The sequence below is a fragment of the Malaya genurostris genome, chromosome 2, assembly GCF_030247185.1.
Source record: "Malaya genurostris strain Urasoe2022 chromosome 2, Malgen_1.1, whole genome shotgun sequence".
Classification (NCBI taxonomy): Eukaryota; Metazoa; Arthropoda; class Insecta; order Diptera; family Culicidae; genus Malaya; species Malaya genurostris.
In genome coordinates, this window is record NC_080571.1 from 306,264,971 (window position 1) to 306,292,333 (window position 27,363).

Genomic DNA, 27,363 nt, shown 5'->3' on the forward strand with positions numbered 1-27,363 from the left:
TTGAAATTTTGTAAAAATAGACATGAAAAATAGTTCTATTTCATTAAACTGAAATGATAGCAACATAGTATGTTTGAAAAAGTTGTGTAGTTTTTAATGATGAAAAACTTTGTATAATATGAAAAACTCATATAAATTGAAAATATATGTGTTTTCTCACAAAACCTGGTTTTAGGACACCCTTTTCAGAAAATACATTATATCATGAATTACGCTCAAGTTACGGAAATAGTATCTTCAGCAAATTTGTTTGAAATATCTTTCTGAACAACTTTGTCGAAGTAACTTAGCCCCGATGTTGGCTCTGAACTAAAATAATATTTTTATCTCACTTTTAGGGGGATTAATCACATAAATAAAATTGGCTGAAAGATGGCGTCTATCATTCTGAGCAACTTTGCTGAAGATACTGTACCTCAAAAACCACGTTCCTATGAGTTATCAATTAAGAGCGTGAAATTGCGCTTTTGAACCACTGTGAGATGGCTGAATCGATTTTCGTAAATTTAGATTAGAATGAAAATTCGTTTGAAAGTCAGTGAAAAATCAGAAGTGTATATAAAATCGATTCGAATAGCTAGTTTTTATGATTGATGATCAACCAATTGCCTATTAGTCACATTAGTTTGCGATATCCGCAGAACTTTTTCTGATCCAAAAATTGTTAAAGTGATTCGATATTACTTTAGTTTGCGTTAGGCCATGATGATATCATCAGCGCCACTAGTGAACATTTTTCAATATAATATTAACAAAGTTTTTTATTTAGAACTACGTTAAAAATCATCAGATCAGCATAGTATAAAGTACGGCAAGAACTAAGCATAAATCGATAAGGATTTTTTAAGATTTTTTTCTCTATTTTCAGTACATCCGGGGTCCGTTAAACTAAAGTCGCTATTTTCAATCTGCAACTAAAAGACCTATAAATCGAGAAAGTATTGAGCTGAGTTTAGATTTTGTTTTTGAGCCCAGTTTAGATTTTGTTTTCCGTTTATTGCAACTTTTAACACTTATCACTCTGTGTTTTCGGAAACAAAAATCGGCCACCGAAAAAATTGAAGATTTTAGGCATTCATTTTACTCCAAGCTTGTGAAAATCATCTCTTAGGAAACATTGCGGATTCAATGAACTGAGTCGAATGCTTTATCACTATTTCCGATATTCATCAGTCGAGTTTTAAAGCTTTTGCCTTACCTTTCATTGTTCGTAAGAGAAAAAGCGCAGATTCTTCTTGAAAAATATTTATTTTCAATTTAAAATTAATATTTGAATAAAAACTTTACACAATTTAAGTAGGAATCACTTAGGAACGTTCTCAAATTTAAAATTTAGGCTGTCATTTCAAAATCAAATATCAAATTATTGATTTCAAAAGCATCTTCAGGTATGTGAATTTGGAATAAAATGTTTGTTACTGCTCTTTATTGATTGATCGACAAAAGTGTTTGAACTCTATTTTTTTCAATTCTCTAGTAATAGTTTTACTTGCAATATAACGGCCCTTAATATAATATCTGGACTTGCTATAATCTTAATAAAATCTGAATGTTTGCTTCTGATTTGGAATCATTTTTATAACATAATGAGATATAAATATTAAGATCACATATAATTTTGATTGAATCCTGTTATGCTCTGTTGATCGGGAATTTCCATCCGTCAAACTTTGAAATTGGTCGCAGTTTTAGATAAATTTTAATACTCAATATTGAATAACTGCTCGACTGTCAAATTTTAAATAAAAGTTCAAATAATTCACAGGATAGTCCATATTCTAAGAATAGAGGAAGGAAATAAATTGCATTCGTGAAAATGCAAGCAAACTCATGGGTAGCCAGTTCGAGTCACAAAAATTAACAACAAATAATCATTTTATTGAAACGCTAGTAAACGACTAGTAAAAATTGACCAAGTGACATATGCCATTCCACTCAGTTCGTCGAGCTGACCAATGTCTGTGTGTGTGTGTTTTTCGAAAATGATTCAATCGATGTTGACCAACTTAGATTCAAATGAAAGGTCTCGTGGTTCTACACGGAATTCCTGAATTTCATTCGTATCCGACTTTCGGTTCCGGAATGATAGGGTAAAGTATGTTGAAAATTGTGTACCGTCACTTAGAGAGTCGAAACGAAAAAAGTAAAAAGTTTTCTAAATTGGTCTCGAAAGTGTTCCAATCGGTAGCCATTATCAGTAGGCAGCCAAACAAACCGATTCCGGCTATCATGGTTCCGAGTTTTCGAATAACGAAGGCAGATAATAGTCATATACTCAAAAACCTGTTTGAATCCACCTAGTGGTGTGATAATGCCTTTCTCTTCTTTCATAACAGTCTCATGAAAATATATTTCATACTTTTATTATATAATTTCAGATACTAATTTTGACACCAATTGATTCAGATTGATTCGAGTAGTTCACAAAAGCATGTGTCAGTGTTTATGTCACACAGTCAGCATCATTTTTCCAAACTAGTGCTTGACATTTGCGTTGCCTATTTGTATGAGAACAGTGATGCTAATCTAAAAAACCCTTCTCAGTCCACTTAGTGGAATTTTCATATATCTTGAAAAATCACCATAAGGGAGAGTACATGAAATTTTCGAAATCGAAAAAAAATGTTTGGTGCCAAAAGGCTTAGAATTGCATGAAACGTCGAGATTTAGTGTCATCTCGAAAAAAAATTTTTTTTTGAAAAAATCGACTTTTTGGGACTTAGAAAAAATATCAAAAATCCCAGAAAGTTGATTTTTTCAAAAAAATTATTTTTTTGAGATGACATTAAATTTCGATGTTTCATGCAGTTTTAAGAGTTTCGGCATAAAAAAAATTTTTCGATTTTGGAAATTTCATGTACTCCCCCCTATGGTGCTTTTTCAAGATCGAAAATTGTCAAACCTTTACCACCGGGCGCACCCCTTACGCATGTCCGATTTAGTTCAAATTTTGCATGAAGGCTTTTTTCGAGGTGCTTAAACTTTTGAGCACTAGAGCTTAACGAAAATAGAGGTGATCCACAAATGTTGGCACCCTTATATATAAGAGCGGTAAAAATCAATGTGTTTTGTCGGTTACGTCACTTATACAATCATATCTCCGGAACCAAAAGTCACAGCCATTTGATCTTCGAACTTGATCAATGGCCCGACAGTAGCTTTCAAACGAGCCCAAGTTTGTAAAAATCGGTTCAGCCATCGCTGAGAAAATTGAGCGCGTTCAAATATTTTCGAAAAGTGCACACACATACACACACACAGACATTTTCCGATCTCGTCGAACTGAGTCGAATGATATATAACACTATGGGTCTCCGTTCGAAAGTCGGTTTTCCAGCAATTCTAATGCCTTTCTATAGAGAAAGGCAAAAAGGATCTCACTTACTTCTCTCAGAGATGGCAATCCGGTATTCCTAATCTTAGGTTCAAATGAAAGATCTTATGCTCCTTCCGAAAATTAAGCATGTTTTTCGAATGCAATAAAAATGGCGTTTAGAGTACGATGCCAAAATCGTATAAAATCTTCAAAATTTGAATAAAAACTAGTAGAGTTTGTTGGTATACGAATCAACTTCGATTATACCGGTTCTTGGGTTCCAGTGCCCGAAATACCTACAATAGTGGAACTCCCTTCGTTTTCTCATGGATGTCAGAGAACAGTTTCATTCGGTAGGTTATACTAGTGAATGCACAAACAATCTCTTTGGTTTTTTTAAGAATCGAAGAGAAATATTTTTAATAGGCATCATTACACCACTAGGTGGATTAAAACAAGTTCTTGACTATTTTATTCAGCGTAAACATATGGTGACAGTATACAACTATGGTATTATTATTTCGCCTATTCGCCACTAATAGCGCTACTTGTTGTCGTGCACGGTCCCTATAGCTACTTCGTGAACGAAGGATAATAGCGGGAAAAACTTTTTTTGCATGATTGGTAATGTTTTTTCCTAAAACATTGAATATTGATTTTTACGGAAAAATATTGCCAATCAAGTAAAATCTTTGCTTCGCTAAGCCCTTTTTCACGAACTAGCAATAGAATTTACGAAAATTTGGAATTCATTAATCCATTTATTTTTTTTTTTTAATATATCGTGCTCACTGCAAATGACTTCAAAATGAAAAGGTTTTCGTTTTTCGATAAGGGCCGTATCTTGGGTATCTACAATATTCCACATACTACTGTGGGTAAAAAATAGTTAGACTTTGTTAATAATTTCAAAATTCTTTATTTCTTTATTTTATTTCCAAATCTATTTCGTTCCACTCAAAATAATTTTCCACGGCCCCAATACACTTGTGCCAACGTTTTTTCCAATCCTCGAAATAGTTGCTAATTTCCGGAATAGTCTTCTATGCGCGTAGCGATTCACGTTTGATGTCTTCAATTGACTCAAAAAGGACTCAAAACTCCCCGGAGCGGTAGTTTGAGTTTGTTGAATAGCCAGAATTCACACGGAGCTAAATCAGACGAGTACGGTGGTAGCGGAGCGATATTGGTTGAATTTTTGGCGAAAAAATCACGAAGAATCAATGCAGTATGCATTGACGATGCATTACCGTGGTGCAGAAACCAAGAGTTGTCGGCCCATAATTCCGGCCATTTTTTACGAACAGCTTCGCACAAATGACGCATCACACTCAAATAGTATTCCTTGTTGATAGTTTGGCCGGTTGGAAGGAATTCGGAGTACACCACACCTCCGATCAGTTGATGTTGAAGAAAAAGAAAGAAAGACAGACGTATACTAAACACTAATGAATATTTTGACGTGACACTTGGCACAAATGTCATTGACAGTCACATCGACCTAGAAAAAAAATATTCCGACGAATAAGGTTTCCGCTCGAAATATAATTCAGAAGTCTTACTACTATTTGCCCCAGTCAAACGATAAAAAATTTTCACAAACTAATCAAAAAATGTACTATTTGATCCTTTTTAATTCATCAAATGAAATAGAATCACTCTCACATTCCCTAGAATAATCGAAAATCGATTTCTCGAGTCGGAAGGTATATCAACCTTTGACAGAGGCCAATATCGAAATCAGGAACAAATTATTTCGGTACGGACGAAACTTTAAGGAGTGTATCGGAACTAAGCTATCCACAAATTTTTCTTTCAAATTATGATAAAAAACGATATTTTATTCAAACTAAAAATTGATCCTTTATTGTACGAGGTTAAACTTGAGCATAATGAAAACCGGATAAAATTTAAGTTATTCCTTCAGGAATGTTCGAACTTGTTTGATCGAACGCTCTTCATCAAGTTCCGGACAAGTGTTGCATCACATTTTTTGGACGCTTGAGCCCATTTTTTTTTAATTCCTGCATGTTCTCAGCTGCCTGACCAGTCTTATTGAAGACCCTCTTCACGATTGCCCAGTAACGTTCGATGGGTCGAAGCTGAGGGCAATTTGGTGGATTGATATTTTTCTCTACGAAACTTATACCCTTTTCCGCAAACAAATTGAGAGTGGTTTTGGTATAGTGAGCCGACGCTAAATCCGGCCAATACAGTGAAGGTGTACTATGCTTCTAATATAAAGGCAGCAATCTTTTCTGCAGACACTCAGATCGATAGATTTCTGCATTTATAACGGGTGCCAACTAAAATTGTGGAATTTCTTTCTCAAGCTGTCAAAAAAAGACAAACATACTTGGAGAAGATCTGATTCATTGAAATTAAAGATACATTGTTCATTGTTGAAAAAAAAATAGTGAACATTTCAAAACGGTCCGTAATCGGATGTTCGGCGAAGCTTCCGTTTGATGTCGGAACAGGAGCGTTGTACGGCCTTCATGTCAACTTTGCGAATGAATCTCTTGATTCTACCAATCAACTGTTATCAATTCGTGGCTCTCCAGTTATTTTTGTACACCAAGGAGCTCAAAACCCCGAAGAAATCGTCGATTGGGCGACACTGAGGTAGATTTATCGGGTTTTGGTTTTTGGGTACAAATGGGATCGGATGGGTATTCAGGAACGATTGTGTTTTTTGGCGCAATGCGAATACGCTTTATCCGGCCAAAACACGTATTGTCCATCAGCATGATGTTTTTGAAAAAAACGGGATCAAAACTTTTAACAAACATTCGTTCTGGTACACATCTTGATTGATTGCCAACCCAGATGGCTTGAACTATGGCTTAGAAATGCCTTTCTCGGAAATGACAATATACAGCATCACTTTCTGTTCAAACTTATGTTTAAACTAATATTTTATATTCGGATGTACAGTACAACTATCCGTTGAATAGTATCGATCGTTTGCGGGAATCTGCGTCTTTGAAAGAGGGAAGTAACTTTTGTCGTCCAAAATAAAACTTTTTCCAGAAAAATTTTTAATCAACCAGCGGCATTGGGAATTCAGCGTTGAAATCTATGCGTCAGTATGTTCCGGGGCTCGTGTCTTCTTTCGGTACTATATTCCGAGTCTTTTCAATGTTTTGCAGATGCACTGGTGAGAACAGTTGAACTTTTTCTCGGCATCCCTTTACTCAGTGAATCCTTGCTGTTGAAGGCACGAGAAAGAGAACGAAGTCCTTTTGCGTCCATAATTTTGGCTGGTCTTCCACTACCTTCCTTACGAGCAGTTGTTGGGCATCTTAGGATATTGTAAACTGTCGAAGCCGCAACATTTTTGCTTTTAAAATTTTGTACCGTATACTATTTGCGAGATTTCTGTGCAGTTCTAATGTGTACTCCTTCCCAACGACGACAGTGAAGTATTGTGGACCTGGAAGGGTTTTTTGAGTCCTCCTTTACATAAGTCTCATCGCCTATCAAAACACTTGCATCCGGACAATGCCAATGCGAATACAATTTTCGGGCCCTTGTTGCTGCTCGCTTCTTCTGTTCTACACTTTGTTTCGAGATTTTCTGTTTCTTGTAGGTCTTCACGTGATTTCGCCTCTGGATCACTCGTTCCTGCTTTTTTGGCCAAATTACGTATTGACATTGATTTGTTCATCACGGTTAGAGATACCACTTTTTGGTCCAGTTTCGGGTTGGAAGAACCAGGTTTTCTGCTTCTTACTGGTAGCTCATCCAAAGAATAGTGTTCCCCAAACTTATTAATGATGGTTTCAACACTGGCATGATGAATTCCAAACCGCTTCACCAATTTTCGCATAGTAATACCCTTCTCACTTAGCCATGTGTCCAGAATCTTAATTTTCACTTTCTTTTCAATACGCGACATTTTGAAAACGCAGAGTTTCAACCGCACAAATAAGTAAACAAACGAAAGCTGACAAACGCACAGCATGCTGTGATCTAAGCATAAAACACCTGTTTTAATCCACCTAGTGGTGTAATGATGCCTTTCTCATATCAATCATACTATCATATATAATACTGTGGTATTCCTCAAAATAATTTTCTTCGATTCTTAAAAGAATAACTGAAATCGCTTTGTTTGACCGTCTACTGATAACAACTATCAATTGGAAAAGATTTGAGGTCGATTAGAAATTTCTTTAAATTTTTTCCCCATTTTCAGTGATGGTATACAATTTTTAACCCACTTTACCCTATATTTCCGGATCCGGAAGTCGGATCCGCATGAAATTCAGGAATTACGTATGGGACCACAGGACCTTTCATTTGAACTTAAGTTTGTGAAAATCGGTCGCGCCATCTATGAGAAAAGTTAGAACACACATTTTCTTTTTTTGCACATTTTACCCCATAAATCCCGAATCGGACGTCGGACCTAGATAATATTCAGGATTTTTCTATGGGACCTCAAGACCTTTCATTCAAATCTAAGTTTGTGAAAATCGGTTCAGCCATCTCTGAGAAAAGCTAGTGCACTTATTTTCACAATTTTTTGCACATTTTACCCCATAATTCCGGAACCGGAAGTCGGATCCAAATAATATTCAGGAATTTTGTATGAGACCACAAGACGTTTCATTTGAATCTAAGTTTGTGAAAATCGGTTCAGCCATCTTCGAGAAAAGTTAGTGCAAAAAAACATTACATACACACATACGCACATAAGCACATACGCACATACACACACATACACACACATACACACACAGACATTTTGCGTACTCGATTAACTGAGTCGAATGGTATATGACACTCCCTCCGGGCCTCGGTTCAAAAGTCGGTTTTCACAGTGATTGCATAACCTTTCTATATGAGAAAGGCAAAACCATCACAAGTACATGCGTACAACACAGATGTATGTGGATAGCTTATTTTCGGTACACTCCTTATACGCTTCTTCGCTGTGATAAACCATTTGCTTTGCACTATGGACAGGCTAATTCAACTCAAAACTGATATGTAGCATTGCATCAACATTTTATTTCAATTTAATGTAACTGAAAAACTGTAATTTGTAAGATAAAGATATCAAAGAACGATTAGGCGTTCTGAAAAATTTCTTCGGAAAATAAGTTTCCATTTTCATCGAAAAAAAATATTTCGAATCACGGCACTGTAATGATACTCGTATAATAAAGCTTGCTTCAGATAGAATTGGAACAAAGACAATTACCTGTATTTCAGTTATTTATTATCAAATTCTAGATCTTTTTTTATACAAATGTAGCATTTTCTTCAAACTTCTAAGAAAAAATACGGAGAAAATTATTCGTCACGGTTTCGTCCATCGTTTTAGCTATCTTATTCCACCAGGTCGTCATCTGATTGATGTCTTTGACAATCTTTTCCTTTGCCTTGAGTCTCCTCTTCGTGATTGCCCAGTATTTCTCAATAGGGCGGAACTGGGGGCAGTTGGGTGGGTTAAGGTTTTTCGGAACAAACTGGACCCCTTTCTCTGCATACCATTCTTGAACGACTTTGCTGTAATGACAGCTTGCCAAATCTGGCCAAAACATTACGGGATGGTCGTGGGATCGAATGAACGGCAAAATGCGTTTTTGGAGACACTCTTTTTGGTATAGTTCCGATATCTTATTTCTAACGAAAACTTTCGTTTTTTTGCCACAGCTGCAAATGCCCTGCCAAATCATAAATTTTCTTGTAAATTTGTCGGCAAAAACAAATTTAAATTTGGCTGGAACATCCCCCCGAGCCGTTGCCAAGTAAAATTTTTAACATGGGATTTGCCCGAAGTCAGCCTTGACATAGGTTACATCGTCCATCAGAAGACACCCGTCGAACTTGGTCAGCACCTGGTCATATAGTTTCCGAGCACGAATTTTGACCACACTATTCTGTTTTATGGTACGAATTGGCTGTTTGCTAGCTCGATACGACTTAATTCCCTCCCGGAGTCGAGTTCTCCTCACGGTACTATGGGCAGCACCGAATTTTCTGGCCAAATCACGGTCCGACAGATTAGGATTCCTGTTATTCGTCTTCAAAATCTTACCACGCAGTTTCCGGTCGACAGTTCCACTTCGACGATTGGCTTGAGGCTTCCGAATCGTCGTCAATGTTTTCTTATACCGTTTGATAACGCGCCATACGGTATTTCTGGGCAATTTCAGCTGTTTAGCTAGCCTAGATGCAGACCACAATGGATTACCAAATAACTGTGCACAATATTTTCCCTTCTTTCGGCTTCCATGTTGATTGTTTACAAAGTACAGTCGGAATCTCAAAAATCATACGTGAAGCTGACAAAATTCCCGACACGTGGGCGCCAAGAACTTCCAAATCCGTCCACCAGGAGCGGCACAATATGAGCATAAGTTTGTTCCAATTCTAAATAAGGCAAGCTTTATATCACGAAACTCTGCAAAAAAAATCCAATTCATTCCTACACCGGATAGAAAAATTAACTGAAATCATGAAATGAAATAAAAGTGCATCTCAAACAGCTAAACAAAAATTTAGTGTGCAGTAAATGTAGTACCCAAAATAGTGTTGATCAAGATGACATCTGTAATAACTGCTACACGCGTTTCCTACATCTGCAAGTATTCGACACGCTGAATAAGCAAATTTTACACAAAGTTCACATACGACCCTGTTTATCTGTTTTCTGTGATATTACTTAGAAAACTTCAGCGATTTAAGTATACACAATTGGAATGACAGTACTAATCCGTTAAACCTTCTTTACCCCAACTAATTTCATTTTTCATTTCATTTCACTCGATTCTTGAAAATCGAGTCAGTTTCGAAACTGGTTTTTATACCAGGTTTGTTCAAACTCCCGTTGCTAAGTGCGAAATCAACACAGTTTCGTGAAAAGTGTTTGTTTGATGAAACTACCCTGGGTCAGTTTCAGTTTTCTCAAGCGAAAACGACATTAATGATTGCTCAACCGATTTTCTTCAACGTCGATTCAAATTAAAGCCCTTATAGTTAAAAATTTCTGTTGAAGTTCATCTGGATCCGACTTCCGGTTCCGGAGTTACAGGCTGATAAGTATTAAAAAATTTCATTTTCAGGAGCGTATCTTCAAAAAGGACACGGAAAAATCAAGCCAAATACATTCCAATGGCCGTACAATTCTTCAATTAGGCAGGAATGGTTAGTTGATGATCAAATACTTTGATTTTCGGTATACTGGATCATCGTTACTGATTCCGGAAGTACCGGGAATGTGCTGAAATCACTCTAATTTCTCAGAAACGGCCAGACCGATCTTCGTAAATTCAGATTACTAGGAGAAGTACTATGTTGTCATAAGTTGATGTAGAATTTTATTCAAATCTGGCTTCTGGCTCCGGAAATACCGGGCAGTGTGTTTGAAATGACAACTTGTCATATATAGCGATAATACATAAAATGTAAAAGTTTCTCTAAATTTGGTTCACAACTGTTTCAATTTATAGGTTATGCTAGTTATTGGCCAAACAATCTTTCAAGTGGATTAATCTAACGGCACAGAAAATCAGTCCAGATGATGTGTTTCATTGACCTTTACGAGAAACTCTTCTAGTATATAAAAATTATAAAACAGATGAGCAACTAACGTTACGCTCAATTTACCGGCAACGATCGCCAGTTGTGTAAAACGCAAAAGTTGCACTAAACCTACATGCACAGCGTCATGATGATAAGCTTCTAATGCACCACCCAGGACCGACCGTTGCAGTTCGTTGCTAGAGAGAAATCAATGGATGAACTTTGAATTGACCCGTTTTGGAATCCGGTGCAGCTTGCGGTTGCAGCTTGCGATAAGCACCAAGATGTTACTGATTATCAGCCCTACACTACATACTTTGTCGCAAAAGCCCCAGTTACCCTAGTTCTGACACAATCAGCTGTCAAAGTATGATGGCAGCATTTGAGCCAATTTGTTCTGATTCTGATGGCAGCACGTGCACCGACAGTGCTGATGAGTAATAGAACGCTCAAGTAGAAGTTCAAACAGGTCAATCAGAAGAATTGAATTCTCATTAATGTGAAACAATATACTTAATGAAATGTTTCTTGTAATAGTTTACTATGTTAAGCACACGTAAATTCTAACTCTTATAGAGAAACAGATTATACACCCAAATCTCCGTTAACGAATTAAAGCGGGGGTTCATAAGTCGAAAAAGTTTGTAAAACAAGTTTACGTTATTTGAAATTTATTCCATAAAAAGATTACATTATTTAGAATTTGTTTCTTGAAAAAAAAGTATTGTGCAATTAACATTGTAAAGCCTAATCATATTGATACTTTGGGAACGAATGAAAAGAGGCGGTACTGAAAAACGATACTTGAAATTGTTCCAACATACAAGATTGCGACCTTCGATTTTTTAATATTTCTTGAAAATCATTATAATATTGGTATTTTTGGAACGGATTCGGTGATTAGATTCAAGAAAAAATACCAAAAATACCCATATTGACAGGCTTTTCAAAAAAGGAAGTTGTAATTGTGGATTTTTTTAAATTTTATAACCTTTTCTATGAGTTCAAACATTGCTTTCATGTTTGATTAATCGAATCTGCGTAGCCCAATTATACTTTCCCTTGGTCCTTGTATAAGAATATACAGGGTCCGCCATGTAACTTCTTTTTTTAAACATGCAATAAAACACAAACGGTTCATCCGATTTCAAAATTTATTTTTTCATATTAAAGTACAATCCGTCCGGTTAATTGTGGAATATAATTTCATTCAAATGGCTGCCTCGGCTGGCCTTGCAGTACGCAATACGGTCGGTCCAGTTTTTTAGTACATTTTCGATTATATGCAGCTTTATTTCAGCTATGGCTGCACGAATGTTGTCCTCCAAGGCTTGAATTGTCTCTGGCTTGTCCACATAACACTTATCTTTGACAGGCCCCCAAAGATAATAGTCTAACGGCGTCAAATCACAGCTCCAAGGCAGCCAAACGACATCGACTGATAAATCGATCTTCGAAGACTGTGCGCAGAAGATCGATCGTAGCGTTGGCTGTGTGGCACGGAGCGCCGTCTTGTTGGAACCAAATGGTGTCCAAGTCTTCCTCTTCAAGTAACGGGAAAAATCGATCGCTAATCATGGCGCGGTAGCGCTCGCCATTGACCGTGGCGGCGGCTCCTGCCTCATTTTCGAAGAAAAATGGTCCAATGATGCCGCCAGACCAAAATCCGCACCAAACTGTCACTCTCTGAGAATGCATCGGCTTCTCCATGATAACGTGCGGGTTTTCCGTCCCCCAGATGCGACAATTTTGCTTATTAACATACCCGCCGAAAGGAAAATGTGCCTCATCCGAGAAGATGATTTTTTTGTCATAATCGAGATACCGAACCATAAATAAATTGGATTCACCAACAGCTGATACACAGTAGCATCAAATCCATTTTGCAGGAGCCGTTCTTTTTTTTTTTTTTGCTTTGTCACTATATGACCTATAGAGCTGGATTCATTTAACATCGGACAGTAGAGAACCCTTTTTATCAAAACTATAGCAAATTTGAGTTTTGATGAAATGACGAAATATTCTTTTAATATCACGCGACATTTTTAGCCGACTTCAATGTCTAAATTATTTAACTATCTATTCATTGCCTAAGAATCCCTAGTCTCTTTTCCAGTCTTTTCAGAGCAACAATTGCTTCTTCTCACTTGCATACTTTCATTCCTTCTTTCGTCAAATCCTTGTCAGTTTCGAAGACCTTCCCTGTTTTCCGAAGTTTTATCATGAAGTTTCCATTTATAATCGTCAAAATTGTTTCCATATAGCGAAGTTCTGGTCTTTGGTACAAAACCAACAACGTTGGCTTCGTAGCACTCCATCGCCGATTTCGCGTAACGGCACGATGCCAGATCCCACTAAAATAAAGCTTCACCTTTGAGGAATCGAAGGAAGAGCATCCGGCGCTTCTGGAGGCATTTTTCTTCATATATTTGGCTGTTGATGGTGCCTGTCGTTAGATACGGCTTGCTGCATTTACCGCATCTCCAGATCACTTACCACACCAAATACTTCTTGCAAAATTATTCGTCAACTTTTCAGGAACACTCACTATAATATACGTGTCGTCATCCATTACAATGCATTTAGACTGCACCAATCGTTCGCAGTACAGCTTTCTTGCTCGGGATTTGGCCATCGTATTCAATACATTTGTTCGGTTAGACTCCGTGGTTACCTTGAAGACTTGAAGTCCGGCCCATTATTGCCCGTTGAATTCAGGGACGGCAAGTTCCAAAAATATTGGAAAGGAAGGTAATCATTTTTTTTTCCTTATTTCTGTTATTATTTCTGATAGTTCCCTGTCTCAACCCTTATGTCTTAAAATATGAAACAGTTTCAATTATTGTATTGAAAATAGTGCATTTTTTCGCATGATTGCAACACTTTTTGTATTTTTTCACATCTTATACGATGATTATTGTTATAGATGCAATGTCTATTCGAACATATTACTTTTAAAGACCGATTTTAAAGTCAATTAATCTGAATAACAGTCTATAAAAGTACAAGAAATGCGTTTTGAATTTAAAACTTGTCGCAGTAGAAAGTTTTTTAAATTTTTTTCATGATTATCCTAGATAACAACAACAACGAAAAAATACTAAACATTACTTTGGCTTTTAGCAAATAACAAGTATAGCCGTGCTCAAGTCGATTATGATCTTTTATGAAAACAATTCTAGATCAGTTGATGAATTACTTACTTTACCGAGCAGGTTAGATTCACGTTGTTTCTTACTTACTTACTTACTTATGTGTCCTGTGCACCGGCAGTGGTGCAAAGGGCCAACGAGAAAGATTTCCATCCTGGGCGATTGTTAGCAATGCGAGCGTCTGTTTCCCATGTTAGGGACGGCTCAAACAGCGTCTGCCTGGTACCCAGCTGCTGAATAAGAAATGCCATTCCTCGGAAGCTATATCTAAGATGGCAGCCCCATCCCAAGGATAGGGGACCTTAGGCTAACCACCTACTGTCAAGAATCAAAATCAAGAACTGTCACAGAAACCAATAGAGAAAGGTTATCTCTTGCCGTATGTAAAAATGCTTGAAGAAAACTGCTTTCAATAAAAATTTCGAACAAAACTACTTGAAAAAATAATACGAAAAATAAATTGCTTGTAAAAACTACTCAACAATACTATTCGGAATAACTATTCCGAAAAACTGTTCGATAACAGTTCCGAAAAACTGTTCGAAAAAAAGTAGTCAATAGAAAGTACTAAACTAAACTGATTATAAAATTTACTCGGAATAACTACTCGAATACAAAATCTATTCGATAAAAGTTCACGAAAAACTGTGAAAATTTTTCTAGTTAACTCTTCGAAAAAAGCAACTCAAAAAACTTCTTTGAAAAATTTCTCGAAGCAACCGTCATAAAAGACTAGAAAAACCGCTAGAACAAACGATCCTAAAATTGATTGAAAAACTGATCAAAATGGCTGCTCGAAGACACCTCGAAAAATTATTCAAAACAAATCTACTTGATAAAACACTGCTCCAAAAAATTTCTCGAAAGTGTTCTGGAAAAAACTACTCAAAGAAATCTGATCGAAACACCTTGAATTCGCGGTTCAAAGAACTGCTCGAAAAAAGCTGCTCAAAGAAAACTGCAAGAGGAAATTTGTTTCATTAAATCGACTCGAGAAAACTGCTGGTATGCTATAGCTATGGAAAATTTAGAAAACAAACTACTCGAAAAAATAACTCGAAATATTACCAGCTTGTAAAAACTACTTAATAATACTACTCGGAATAACTCCGTGGAAAAACTACTCGAAAAACTGTCAGGGATAACTGCTTGAATAAACGGTTTAAAATTTCTATTAAATTTTTTTCAAATTTCTATAAAAATTTTTTCAAATTTCTATAAATTTTTTTTCGATAACTACCCGGGATAAATGCCCGAAAAAAGAGCTTGAGCTTGAGTTAGAGCGACCACCCCTGGTTACTGATCGGGATTAGCTGAAATTGTACAGGGAATTTCTAGATGATCCGACCTGAGACTGGTAAATCATCCTTCAATGTACATCTTCTGGTAATCCCAGAATTCATTGATCAGTACCGGCGCCGGCCAGGCCCGAACGTAGATCGTCTAAGGAATGGGAAGGGATGTTAGTCCAACACTTGTTGTTACTAGAGGCCGTATATACTACTGCGCACTCCACAAGTGTCACGGGAGAAGGATATTTGTTAGTAAAAATTTCAGTATTGGCATTATTTGCGCGCGACTCAGTATGTTCCGGTTTCAAGATGCTCGGATGCACCACTAAACTCACTGACCTCCCGAGTTAACGTTTCAACAACATCCTATATTGAAGTCCCGGCAAGTCTTGATTCACAGCTCGTTTTCGAAATTTCACAGCTCTTTATAAATGAAATTACGTGATACAAAATAAACGAGTGAATAGGATTTAGATAAAATAGTTGATTCATTGCATTGACATATTCTAAACAGTTGTTATAAAATAATTTTAAATCACCAAATAAAGGTCAACAGAATTCACGCGCGTCTTGATTCTTTATTATTTCCGCTTTATTATTTTAATTATTTATCAAAACCATTAATTGGTTATATTGGTTGATCTGGGCAGCCGGCTACCGAGAAAAATACCAATTTATTGTTTGAAATATTAATATCAAGTATTTCCCACTACGTATTCAATATACCAATATATGTTATCTATGTTATTAACTTTGTAATATCAACGGAGTTGGCAAAAGTTGATTTTTATCATTCAATTTATAATCCTGAAAGACAATCAATAACATGGAAGAAGAAAACATTCCAAATAAAACTTTTCTTCGAAGCTAGACGGAAATTGATAGGTTGAATGAAAAGATAATTTAGTAAAATAGAGTAATCAGAAGTGAAACATTGAAAATATCTGATAACTGAAAGGAAAAAGAAACTTCTGCAATTGTCGCCTTTTACGACATGGAAGCAGGAACCCGGTGGATCTATTCTTGGTTCATTTTTTTCCACCGGATTCCACACGGCATCTAGGCTGGTACTGTCCGGAGAGAGTTAATAGGTACAATCAATCTCCTAGTGGACGCCAGCCCCTCCGGAATAAATGCCCGAAAAAAGACTAAAAAAACTCAAAATAAATTACTCGAAAATAACAGCTCGAAAAAACTGTTACGAAATTGCTCGATAAACTACTGTAACTGGAACATTGCTACACCACTCACCCTCTAGTTGGTTGATCCACCGTGTTCGCTGTGCTTGTTCCTTCTTGTTCCTGTAAGGCCGTCCTCAAGAACATTCTTCTCTGGGAATTGGACAGCAATCCAATTCGTTCTCATGAATTTTCAGGAGAAAAAAAGGTTCTTGCTCATGATTATTTTGTTTATAGAATCATGAATACTCGTCATGTTTTAATGAGAATATAAATTTATTGGTTTCATGACTTTTCAATCATGTTTGCCCTGTATGTCTTTCATAAATATTTTTAAATATTTTCTGTTACAAAAGCAGTTTTACGGAAAAATAAATAGTTTCGCGACAACATTCCATATCCATTGCCTTTCACGTGTTAAATTAAAGGTTCCTTTTTTCGGGTTTACTTCAGGAATCAGAACAAATTGGCTCAAATGGCACGTTCCCCTTGATATTTGGAGATTTGTGCCTTGCCATCAATATGTTTTTAGCATCATTTTCCCGATATATAAGAGGGAAGGATTGAAAGGAGATGGTAAGGGTTGGACTAGGAGGATGGGAAAAATTGACGACACAAAAACACATAAAAGCAGAAGTAAATTCTGCACCCCTAAGGGATGCTGAACAATCTACTGAGGATCACATTTAGTGGAAGCAGAAGGAAATTCTGAACCTCTACGAGGTCCCGAACAGTCTGCTGTTCATAAAACCTCCAACCCCCGAGAGGATTTAGAGATCTTACAAAAGCGACACCATTCTGCACTCCCGGAAGAATGCAGAACGACTCGCAGTATGTACGAGCAGAAGTAAATTCGGTACCCCCAAAGGATGCCAAACAATCTGCTAAACCCTATTTAAGGTGAATACAGAAGAGATTCATTCACTCCAGGAAGAACGATGAACCCTTCTGACTATAGCTCCTTACCACATTGGGTGAGAAACGAGAGAATATCCTTCAATTTTAGCTCCGCATACACAGACTCAACCATGTATGGAGAACCAAAAACCCGGATACGTAGCTGCGTCAATGCGGGACAGTTACATATCAGATGATATGAAGTACCATAATCGCATTTACACAAATCACACGAATAATACTCAGCACGTTGAATAGTAGCCATGTGATAATTGAGTTTGCAATGTCCAGTCAGAGCTCTGGCCAGAATACTTCAATGATACTTGGAGAAATGCAGTAGACACTTTGACATTTTCAGATTTAAATCTGGTAGAAATGCTTTTGTCTGAGCGCAAGTTTGCAAGCTGCGCCAGTAGCTGGCATGTTTGGATGCAGCCCAGCTTCCAACTAGTTGAAAGTGGTAAAGCTGGTTCAGGACCAACGAAATCATTCGTTGCACCAGCTCTAGCCAACTCATCAGCCCATTCATTTCCAGTAATACCAGAATGGCCGGGTACCCATAAGAAGTAAACAGCATTTGAAATGCTGAGGTCTTCAATTTGAGTTCGACATGCGATCACTAGATTCGACCGTGAGTCATTCGAACTGAGTGCTTTTAAGGCTGCCTGACTGTCGGAACAAAAATAAATACGTTTACCACAGATCCTCTGCTGAAGTGCCGATTGTACTCCACACAGAATTGCGTAGATTTCTGCTTGGAACACAGTACAGTATCTACCAAGTGAATGAGACTGCTCCAGCCTCATTTCACGACAGTAGACACCAGCATCAGCACGACCATTCAACAGAGAACCGTCCGTAAAACAAACTATGTGTTCATCAAGTTGTCGTTCCAGACAACCAGACAACCATTCCTAACGAAGAGGATAGCTCACATTGAATGTTTTAAAAGGAAAACTGCATGTGAGAGTTAGGTCACTAGGAGCGAGTAAATACTCATCCCACGTAACCATTTGAGACCACAAGCGAGTGTGGCTGGTAGCATAATCTAATGGGTTACTGTCCCAAAGCCCTGTAACCCTAAGACGGTATGCACAAGATAATGCTTCTTGTTTTAGGAACACATGTAGTGGTTAAATACACAGTAGCGCCTCTAGAGCAGCAGTAGGAGTTGTCTTGAATGCTCCTGTCATCGCCATTAGGACCATCCTTTGGAGATGATTTAGCTTTGACTGAACTGTCGCGACTTCTCCTTTCTGCCACCATACAAGACATCCATATGCTAAAATTGGTCTAACAATAGTTGTGTAGATCCAATGAATATATCTGGGTTTGAGTCCCCATGATTTTCCAAAAGCTCGTCTGCATTGGCCGAAAGCCATGCAAGCTCTTTCAATCCTGAAGTCAATGTGAGCAGACCAATTCAGTTTTGAGTGAAGAATAACCCCGACGTATTTAACTTGATCGACCACAGTGACCTCTGAACCAAAGAACTGCAACGGACGAGCTCCTGTAATTATCCTACGATGAGTGAAAAGCACCATTGATGTTTTGCCCGGACTTACAGATAATCCAACCTGACAACACCATTGTTCAACAGATCGCAGGGCCTGCCGCATCAAATCAAGAGAGTGTTAATGCTTATACCGGTCATCAATATATGATAATCGTCGGCAAAACCATAAGTCGGAAATCCAAGGTTATTAAGTTTCCTTAACAAACCATCAGCGACTAGGCTCCATAAAAGTGGGGATAGTACACCACCTTGAGGAAAAACCCAAGATATTCCGTTTACGACTGCAATGTTTAACCTCCTGCAGCCATTCAGCCATCGGCACGGAAATACACCTTGACTTAGGAGTTCCTATTTTTGTGGCCTTTTACGACATGGAACAGGAAACCAGTGGATCAATTCTTGGTAAAAAATAATACCGCCGGATGCCACACGGCTTACCTGTTTGGAGGACTTATACCACCGGTACAGGTGGACCGTAGCGTTATTCTTAGCCAGTTGGGAAACCGCTACCGACACTACACGGCTATCTAGGCTGCTCAGAGAGGGAAGTTAACATTGATGGTCAACTTCCATGGATGGCCGAGCAGCCGGATAAATTCGTTCCTTTTTTCGGGTTTACTTATAGAAGGTACGTAAATCTTTATATCGCAATAAGAGGAAATCCATATAGGAATGTGTTTGTTGCTAATCAAATGTGTTAGTGGCAGTAAGCTGAAACTGAAGTAATTTTTCTCGAGCAGAAAACGGATGAGTTTTAGACGAAGATTTTCGCTATTCTTGAATTGCAATTTTAAGCAGAATGAATTGATTGGTTTATTTTTCAACCATTTATTTCAAGATTTATTGAGTAAAATCAGGAAAAGAAGCGCCGGAATTTTTTTTTTACGCACACATTGTTTGCATTACTCATACACTTGCAAAGAGTCTTGCTCCTTAACTGCACAGTAAAATTTGAAACATAAAACGAAAGGTAACGAAAACGATCCAAAAAGTTTTAAACGTCGCAATGGTCTGATTTTTCGAATATTATTTCAATTTCCAAGGAATGTGGAGCAAGGCGAATTAAGTAAAAATATGGAAAAATCGTAGTGATTTTAAAGACTGTCCCAGAAAGTATGGACGCACTTTGATTTCGCTGTAAATAATTCACAAGTGTTAGATATTCAAATTTTACGATATACTGATAATATTAGACTACAACAACAGAATATTATTCTCAACATTTGCGACTTAGTCATTGTAAACTAGCTGGCGCACCTAATTGCGAACGTTAAATTCCGTACAGACTTCTTGGCGACAAGTTTTGACATTTTTTTTTCAATCTTTTTCGAACTGTTGAATGGTTTCTGCTGCCGAGACATGTTTCCTAAGATGTGCCTTCGTTAATGCCCAAAATTCCTCAATTGGTCGAATTGATGGATTCAGTCGATTTCGAGTAGTGGCAAGAAGCAATATCTAGCCAGAAAACAACAGGGTCCTTGTGACTTCGAATCATGGGTAGAAGTAGTTTTTGTAAACATTCCTTGATGTATATTTCGCTGTTCATTGAAGCAATGGTGATGAAAGGTTTCGAAATATTACCGTAGCTACAAATTGCTTGCCAGACCATAGCTTTTTTACCAAATTTTTCGACTTCAATCGATGTCTCCGACTGGTTCAACACTTGCCCTTCCCGCACCGTATAATATTGTGGTCCCGGCAAGGATTCGTAATAAAATTTCACGTAGGTTTCGTCGTCCATGATTATGCTGTTCAAATTTCCAGCAAGAATCGTATTGTACAGCTTTTGAACCCTCGGCCTGATCGATGCTTCTTGTTTCGGACTACGTTTTGGTTGTTTCTGCTTCTCATAGGTTCGAAGATTCAAACGTTCTCTAACACGAAGAACATTTGATTTCGAAGTGCCCACTTTTTTGGCCACATTGCTCTTTTGCTCGAACGCCTTCAGTATACGTGTATTCAACTGGGGGTTAGCAGGACCATTTTTTCGATCCGTTTTCGGTTTGTCCTCAAAGGTGTTATCCTCACCGAACTTCCTGATTGCATTTCGCACAGCTTTTTCACTTACTCCTTCCATTTTTGCTATCTTTCTCATTAACAGTCCGCGTTCTGTGCACCATTTGTACACAATTTTTCGACGTTGTTCTGCTGAAAGTCCACGCATTTCGAAACAAACTAATGAAAACGAATAAACAACTGCACAAGTGGTTAGAGAAGAGTGTAAACAACAGAACGCAGCCCTAAAAATTGCCAGATTCTGAACCATTGCGAAATGGCAGCGGTTTTTGGTTGCGTCCATACTTTCTGGGACAGTCTTTAGTGGCTAAATCAGGTTTTTAACGTAACGTCCTTTCAAATGATATGAAATAGGGAGCCCTTACCCTATTTTCTATTTGAATCTCAAGTTTACTGCAAAAATGATAAAACGATTTCCAGAGGATTTATTCAATTTGGTGGACAGTAGAACGAATATATTCGAAATGGGCATTGTAAGCAGAGATGTCATTTATACAGATTTATCTGTATTATACAGATTTTTACATACGCATACAGAATACAGATTTGATACAGATTTTCTAATTTTTTTAATACGGATTTCCCAAGAAACAAAAAAAAAGCTTTTTCGTATGAGCAATCCATTAGTATTTGATTGCAGTGACGAGAAGCAAAGTTTTGGCATTATATCCCTTATGTGGAATTTAACCCTTCTGTTCCAACAGACAGATGAAAAAAGAATTATTGCTCATTCAATCTACCATTCTACAGCCATAATGTGTTGAAATAACATCTTTTAACATCATTTTATTGTTGAAATTTATTTTATTAGTTCATACAGATAAATACAGATTTTTTATACAGAGTAATACAGATTTTCTATGAAAATATCTGGCATCTCTGCTTGTAAGACCAGCGCCCAGTAGCAACCAGTAGCAAGTGTTGCCATAAGATTGTGTTCGCCCTGTATGTCTTTTATTTTGGTTATGCCTATTGTTCAAGTAGATTTGAACATTGAGCTGAGAAACAAAATTCTAACAAGACCTGTAAAAATATGTAATCTAATATCAGAAGCAATAGAAACTTAGTAATAATTCCCGACTGAACGAGCTAACAATTACTAAGTCTATGTCTCGGCATCAGCATGTTGATAGTGTGATGTTTCAAAACTATTTAACCCTAACATTAACTTACAATTGAATCGCTTGCGTACATTTCAAAACCGGTTCAAACTGCTTTCAAGCTTACTTGGGGGAAAATTAAACATAATCATTCTAAACAAACTAATCTCAATCAGAATACCAATGAATCAAACTAAGACGAACCTCCAGTTGCGTCAACTAATCCAGAAAGTAAATATTTTAAAAACTCCGGGAGATAACATTGTAACACTTCTGTTGCTGAATAGATTACATCTGTATAACTGTGTATTATTGTAATCGATTTCTTGCTATGATCTTTTAAAAGTCGAATTTCAAATATTTCAGATCATCCAAAAAGCATCACCGGTGAGCCCAGGCCTCCTGTCAGACAAAGTGGTGGTGAAATGCCACAGACTTGCGTCATCGCATCTGTAAGCTGTCAACGCGAACGTCTAGAAGAACATTCACGTAACACCGAAACGCCAGCATGTATATGAAACTAACACAGATCTCGAACCAATTCGATGTAATTAACGAAAACACAAAGCCGAAAGCCGAAAATGCAATGCAAAACAAATGTGATAGGTGCTATCACTTGAGAGAGAGAAAAAAAAACGCCACGAGATATTTCGACAAGCTGACACTAGAGCGATCGACCTTTTCCGATCCGTTTATTAGATTTATAAGCCGCCCCGCAGAACGCAAAGCTGATTAATTATGGTTTTGTTTTGTTTTTGGAATAGAAGCTTCTTATATAGAAACATTGACTGTGTTCCTAGTACGGTTTGATTCTAATGTCTTTCACAAGGTAGAGAGCTACAGCCACTAAATGCCCGAACTACGACGATTGAATAGCCGATAAGCCTTTCTACAAACGAAATTGACGCGAAAGGAATTCGACTGGTCATATAATTATTATTTCGCTTTCGCACAGTCTCAATTGTTTTTTTTTCATTTTTTGCACTAACGAGTTACTAACAAAGCTCAGTAATCGATTATGGAAACATTCATTGAAAAAAGCGTTTATTGTAGGATTGTAAACGTGTGTCTTTATTTGTCACAACAGGGAAATATTGCACAGATATTTGAGTTTATTTTTCTTTTCATGAACAATTTCACAACTTACAATGTTTTACAATGCGCCCGCGAACGATATTTATACAATATTTAGAAACAATAAAAAAACATAATTTACAAAACTAAGCAACACAATTCATTCGCAGCTCGAGAGAAACTCCTTCAGCAGTTTGATTTGCTCTTGCACAGAGATCTTGGATGTACCGCCGACAACCGTGTACTGCTCAACGCTATTCTCGTAATTCCACAGTTCACTGACGGTTTCATCGAAAATGGGACTCACCTCCCGAAGATCTTCCAGCGTCAGTTTGTTGATCGGAATCTTCACCCCCTCGGAATATGCCACTACTTCGCCGGAAATGTGATGTGCTTCCCGGAAGGGAATTCCTTTGCGCACTAGGTAGTAGGCCTGAAAACGAACGAAAACCCGTAAACTGACGACCATTTGGCAATGGTTACTTTGCCGTTTCGGTTTGAACTTACCACATCGGTTGCCAGCATATCGTAGCTGAGCGCACTGAGACAGCGTTCTTCGTCGATTCGCATCGTCGTTATCACCCCAGTCATCAGCGTCAGCGAAAGTAAACTCTGGTCGTACACCGCAAACATACCGCTCTTATCGCACTGTAGATCTTTGTTGTACGTCGATGGGAGCCCTTTCAATGTCATCAACAGGCCGCAGTGCTGTCCGAAAACCGATCCCGATATACCACGAATCAGCTCCAAACTGTCGGGGTTACGTTTCTGTGGCATTAGGCTACTACCGGTAGTATATTCTTCGGACAGCTCCAGAAAATTGTACTCCTTCGTAGAGTACAGGATCAAATCTTCCGCCAATCGGCTCATATGCACTCCTATCAAGGTGCAGAGGAAGTTGAACTCAACGACAAAGTCACGATCACTCACCGTGTACATGCTATTGGAGGTAACTCCTTTGAATCCTAGATCATCGGCCAGTTGATGGCGATTTATGTTGAATGGGTTTCCCGCCAGGGCGCCCGTACCCAAAGGAAGTACATTCATTCGTTTCGTAAACTCAAAAATTCTCTGATAGTCCTCTTTGAAGTAGAATGCATAGCTTAACAGCCAGTGGCTGAACCGAACCGGTTGAGCCTTTTGCATATGCGTGTAACCCGGCATCAGAACATTGATGTGCCGCTCCGCCATCGCGTTGATTCCGTCGATCAGACAACGCAGCTGCTTCAGGATATCCTGAACTGCGTTTCTCATCCACAGTTTCATATCGACCACTACCTGTTCGTTGCGGCTGCGTCCGGTATGCAACTTCCCGCCGATATGAGGTCCCACGATTTCGATCAACCGCCGTTCGTTTACGGTGTGGACATCTTCGTCTCTGGGCATCAGCTTAATTGTCCCCTTTGTCCATTCGTCGCGAACGGTTTCCAACCCGTAACGGATCACCTTAAACTCACTTTGTGTCAGCAGATTGGCATCGGTTAAACTTTTCGCATAGGCAATGCTCCCGTCCAGGTCCTCCGAGAACAATCGCTTATCAACCGACAGTGAGTTATTCACCCGCGACAGAACATGATCCGTCGCTTTGGAATACCGGCCACCCCACAGCTTGAACGGTGTCGATTCTTCAGTACGCGAACACATCCTGCTCATCACTGAATCTTTAACTTGCTTCAACTTGCTCGTCGGATGGTCGCTACCGGAATGGAACCTAATTAGCCGATCGGAACGTTATTTAAATAATCAACGGGGAATTAAGGTTATCATAAGCGCTAACAACTGCGCCGCAAATATGTATTGTATGCAGCTAACGTTCACTCTCTAGAGAATGCTGACGCGGAGAAAAAGTACTACCGAAACATGGGCAGCGGTCCGGGAGATCAGTTCTCTTATCAGTGAAATGTACGTAAAGTTTACATTTCGTCAGGTGAAGCCGTATCATTAACGCAAAGTTCCCCTAGATTGTTTGATTTACTACAGGATGTCTCAAAAAATTTCAACAAACCAGTTTATGTGGTATTCTTCCAAATAATTTTCTTTGATTCTTGAAAAAGAAAAAGGTTTATCCATAAACTAGTATAATCTACAGCCTGAAACAGCACAGAAAAAAATATTTTGTGAATTTACATTTATTTTCATGCACATATTTGGAGCAGGTAATTGAATGGAAAGTTACACTACAAAATTAAGCGATTTGTAAATATACAGCCTTGTTCAATGAAAACTGTATTTCACATCAATCAATGTAATTCTACATCAATCTTGGTTTTAAATCAGAATTTCGTTTCAACTGATGTCTGTTTAATAGTACTACTGGTTTACATGTCGTGTAAGTTTCATCGTTTCTTTCTGTGAGTACTCAGATCGATATGGCCATCTCTGAGAAAAAAAATTTCTATCTTATTTTGAACAAAAAAAAGCATTTGAAGAATTTTTGCTGAAGATATGAATAATGTAAAAAAAATATTTTTTGGGATTTATTCGCTTCAAAAATAAAACATTTCAACAGTTTTTTTTTTAATTTATCTACTTAGAATTTACCTCTATTACCAAAGTATCTACTACAAAGTTTTAGATAGCTTTTAGCTTGAGCTTGAGCGACCACCCCTGGTTGCTACTCCGTTACTGATCGGGATTAGCTGAAATTGTACAGGGAATTTCTAGATGATCCAACCTGGGACTGGTAAATCATCCTTCAATGTACATCTTCTGGTAATCCCAGAATTCATTGATCAGTACCGGCGCCGGCCAGGCCCGAACGTAGATCGTCTAAGGAATGGGAAGGGATGTTAGTCCAACACTTGTTGTTACTAGAGGCCGTATATACTACTGCGCACTCCACAAGTGTCACGGGAGAAGGATATTTGTTAGTAAAAATTTCAGTATTGGTATTATTCGCGCGCGACTCAGTATGATCCGGTTTCAAGATGCTCGGATGCACCACTAAACTCACTGACTTTCCGAGTGAACGTTTTTTAACAATATCCTATATTGAAGTCCCGGGAAATCTTGATTCACAGCTCTTATTCGAGGGAACTGAAGAAAAATTTGCAATACTATCGCGTAAAGAATAAAAACTTTCCTATTTTTTGTAAATGAAATTACGTGATACAAAATAAACGAGTGAATAGGATTTAGACAAAATAGTTGATTCATTGCATTGACATATTCTAAACAGTTGTTATAAAATCATTTTAAATCACCAAATAAAGGTCAACAGATCTCACACGCGTCTTGATTCTGTATTATTTCCTCTTTATTATTTTAATTATTTATTAAAATTATAAAATGGTTATATTGGTTGATCTGGGCAGCCGGCTACCGAGAAAAATATTAATTTATTGTTTGAAATATTAATATCAAGTGTTTTTTTACTATGTATTCAATATACCGATATATGTTATCTCTGTTATTAACTTTGTAATATCAACGGATTTGTGCAATAGTTGATTTTTATCATTCAATTTAATCCTGACAGACAATCAATAACATGGAAGAAGAAAACTTTCCAAATAAAACTTTTCTCCGAGGCTAGACGGAAATTGATAGGTGGAATGAAGAGATAATTTAGTAAAATAGAGGAATCAGAAGAGAAACATTGAAAATATCTGATAACTGAAAGGAAAAAGAAACTCCTGCAATTGTCGTCTTTTACGACATGGAAGCAGGAACCCAGTGGATCTATTCTTGGTTTATTTTTTCCCGCCGGATTCCACACGGCATCTAGGCTGGTACTGTCCGGAGAGAGATAAAAGGTACTATCAATCTCCTAGTGGACTCCAGCCCCTACAAAGTTTTAGATAGCATTTAAATGAGTAACTTTTCCCAATACTTTTCACAATCTAATAAATAATTGATGTTACCTAATAAATCATTACAATGCGACTATTGCATTCGATCAATCAGTATCAGTCGCTAATTTCTTGCTCCGTATTTTCTTGTTCTGTTATAAGTTCTAGCATATCAATTGCTTCCAGTGTCAATTTCTTTCCAGCTTTCAAATTAATATAGTGTATAACAAGATAATAATGTATATAGATTATTACTATACATGCTATGTATGTATGAAAATATATGAAAGATATTTCTATCCGATTTCCGAGGAGGAGTGAATCGCTGGCTGTGGGAACGCAGCATAGATCAAGTTGCCTTTAACAAACAAGCAAACCATGCTTCATCCACAGCGACAGTCGGTCGAAACTTTGAATGCAAAAACCGGATAAATACATTTGTTTTGGAAGAACCGGTTAAGTTTTTGTCCGGTTTTTGCATTCAACGTTATT

General features: G+C 37.7%; 2 protein-coding genes across 7 annotated transcripts in view; one reads left to right on the forward strand and one right to left on the reverse strand.

Moving 5' to 3' along the window:
* LOC131430992 (serine-rich adhesin for platelets) overlaps positions 1 to 23,226 on the forward strand; it is a 371,249-nt gene extending 348,023 nt beyond the window's left edge. For all 6 annotated transcript variants that reach the window (XR_009229618.1, XR_009229616.1, XR_009229615.1 and 3 more), the window contains one exon: positions 22,373 to 23,226. Coding sequence is in view for 1 of the 6 variants with exons in the window: in XM_058596336.1 (XP_058452319.1) it covers positions 22,373 to 22,397 (25 nt within the window). In the remaining 5 variants the exon portion in view is untranslated. The remainder of the gene's footprint in view (positions 1 to 22,372) is intronic.
* Positions 23,050 to 24,803, reverse strand: LOC131430997 (argininosuccinate lyase). The gene is made up of 2 exons (XM_058596341.1): positions 23,588 to 24,803; positions 23,050 to 23,513 (listed from the first exon to the last, which is right to left on the reverse strand). The coding sequence occupies exons 1-2, from the start codon at positions 24,731 to 24,733 to the stop codon at positions 23,241 to 23,243; spliced, it is 1,419 nt and encodes a 472-aa protein (XP_058452324.1). The 5' UTR covers positions 24,734 to 24,803; the 3' UTR covers positions 23,050 to 23,240.
* Positions 24,804 to 27,363: the final 2,560 nt, after the last annotated feature.

Excerpts from the sequence above, each read along its gene's own strand:
- LOC131430997 (XM_058596341.1), bottom strand. The coding sequence starts at position 24,733 with ATGAGCAGGATGTGTTCGCGTACTGAAGAATCGACACCGTTCAAGCTG. Across the intron at positions 23,514-23,587 it reads ATATGCTGGCAACCGATGTG|GCCTACTACCTAGTGCGCAA; the intron begins GTAAGTTCAAAC and ends GTTCGTTTTCAG.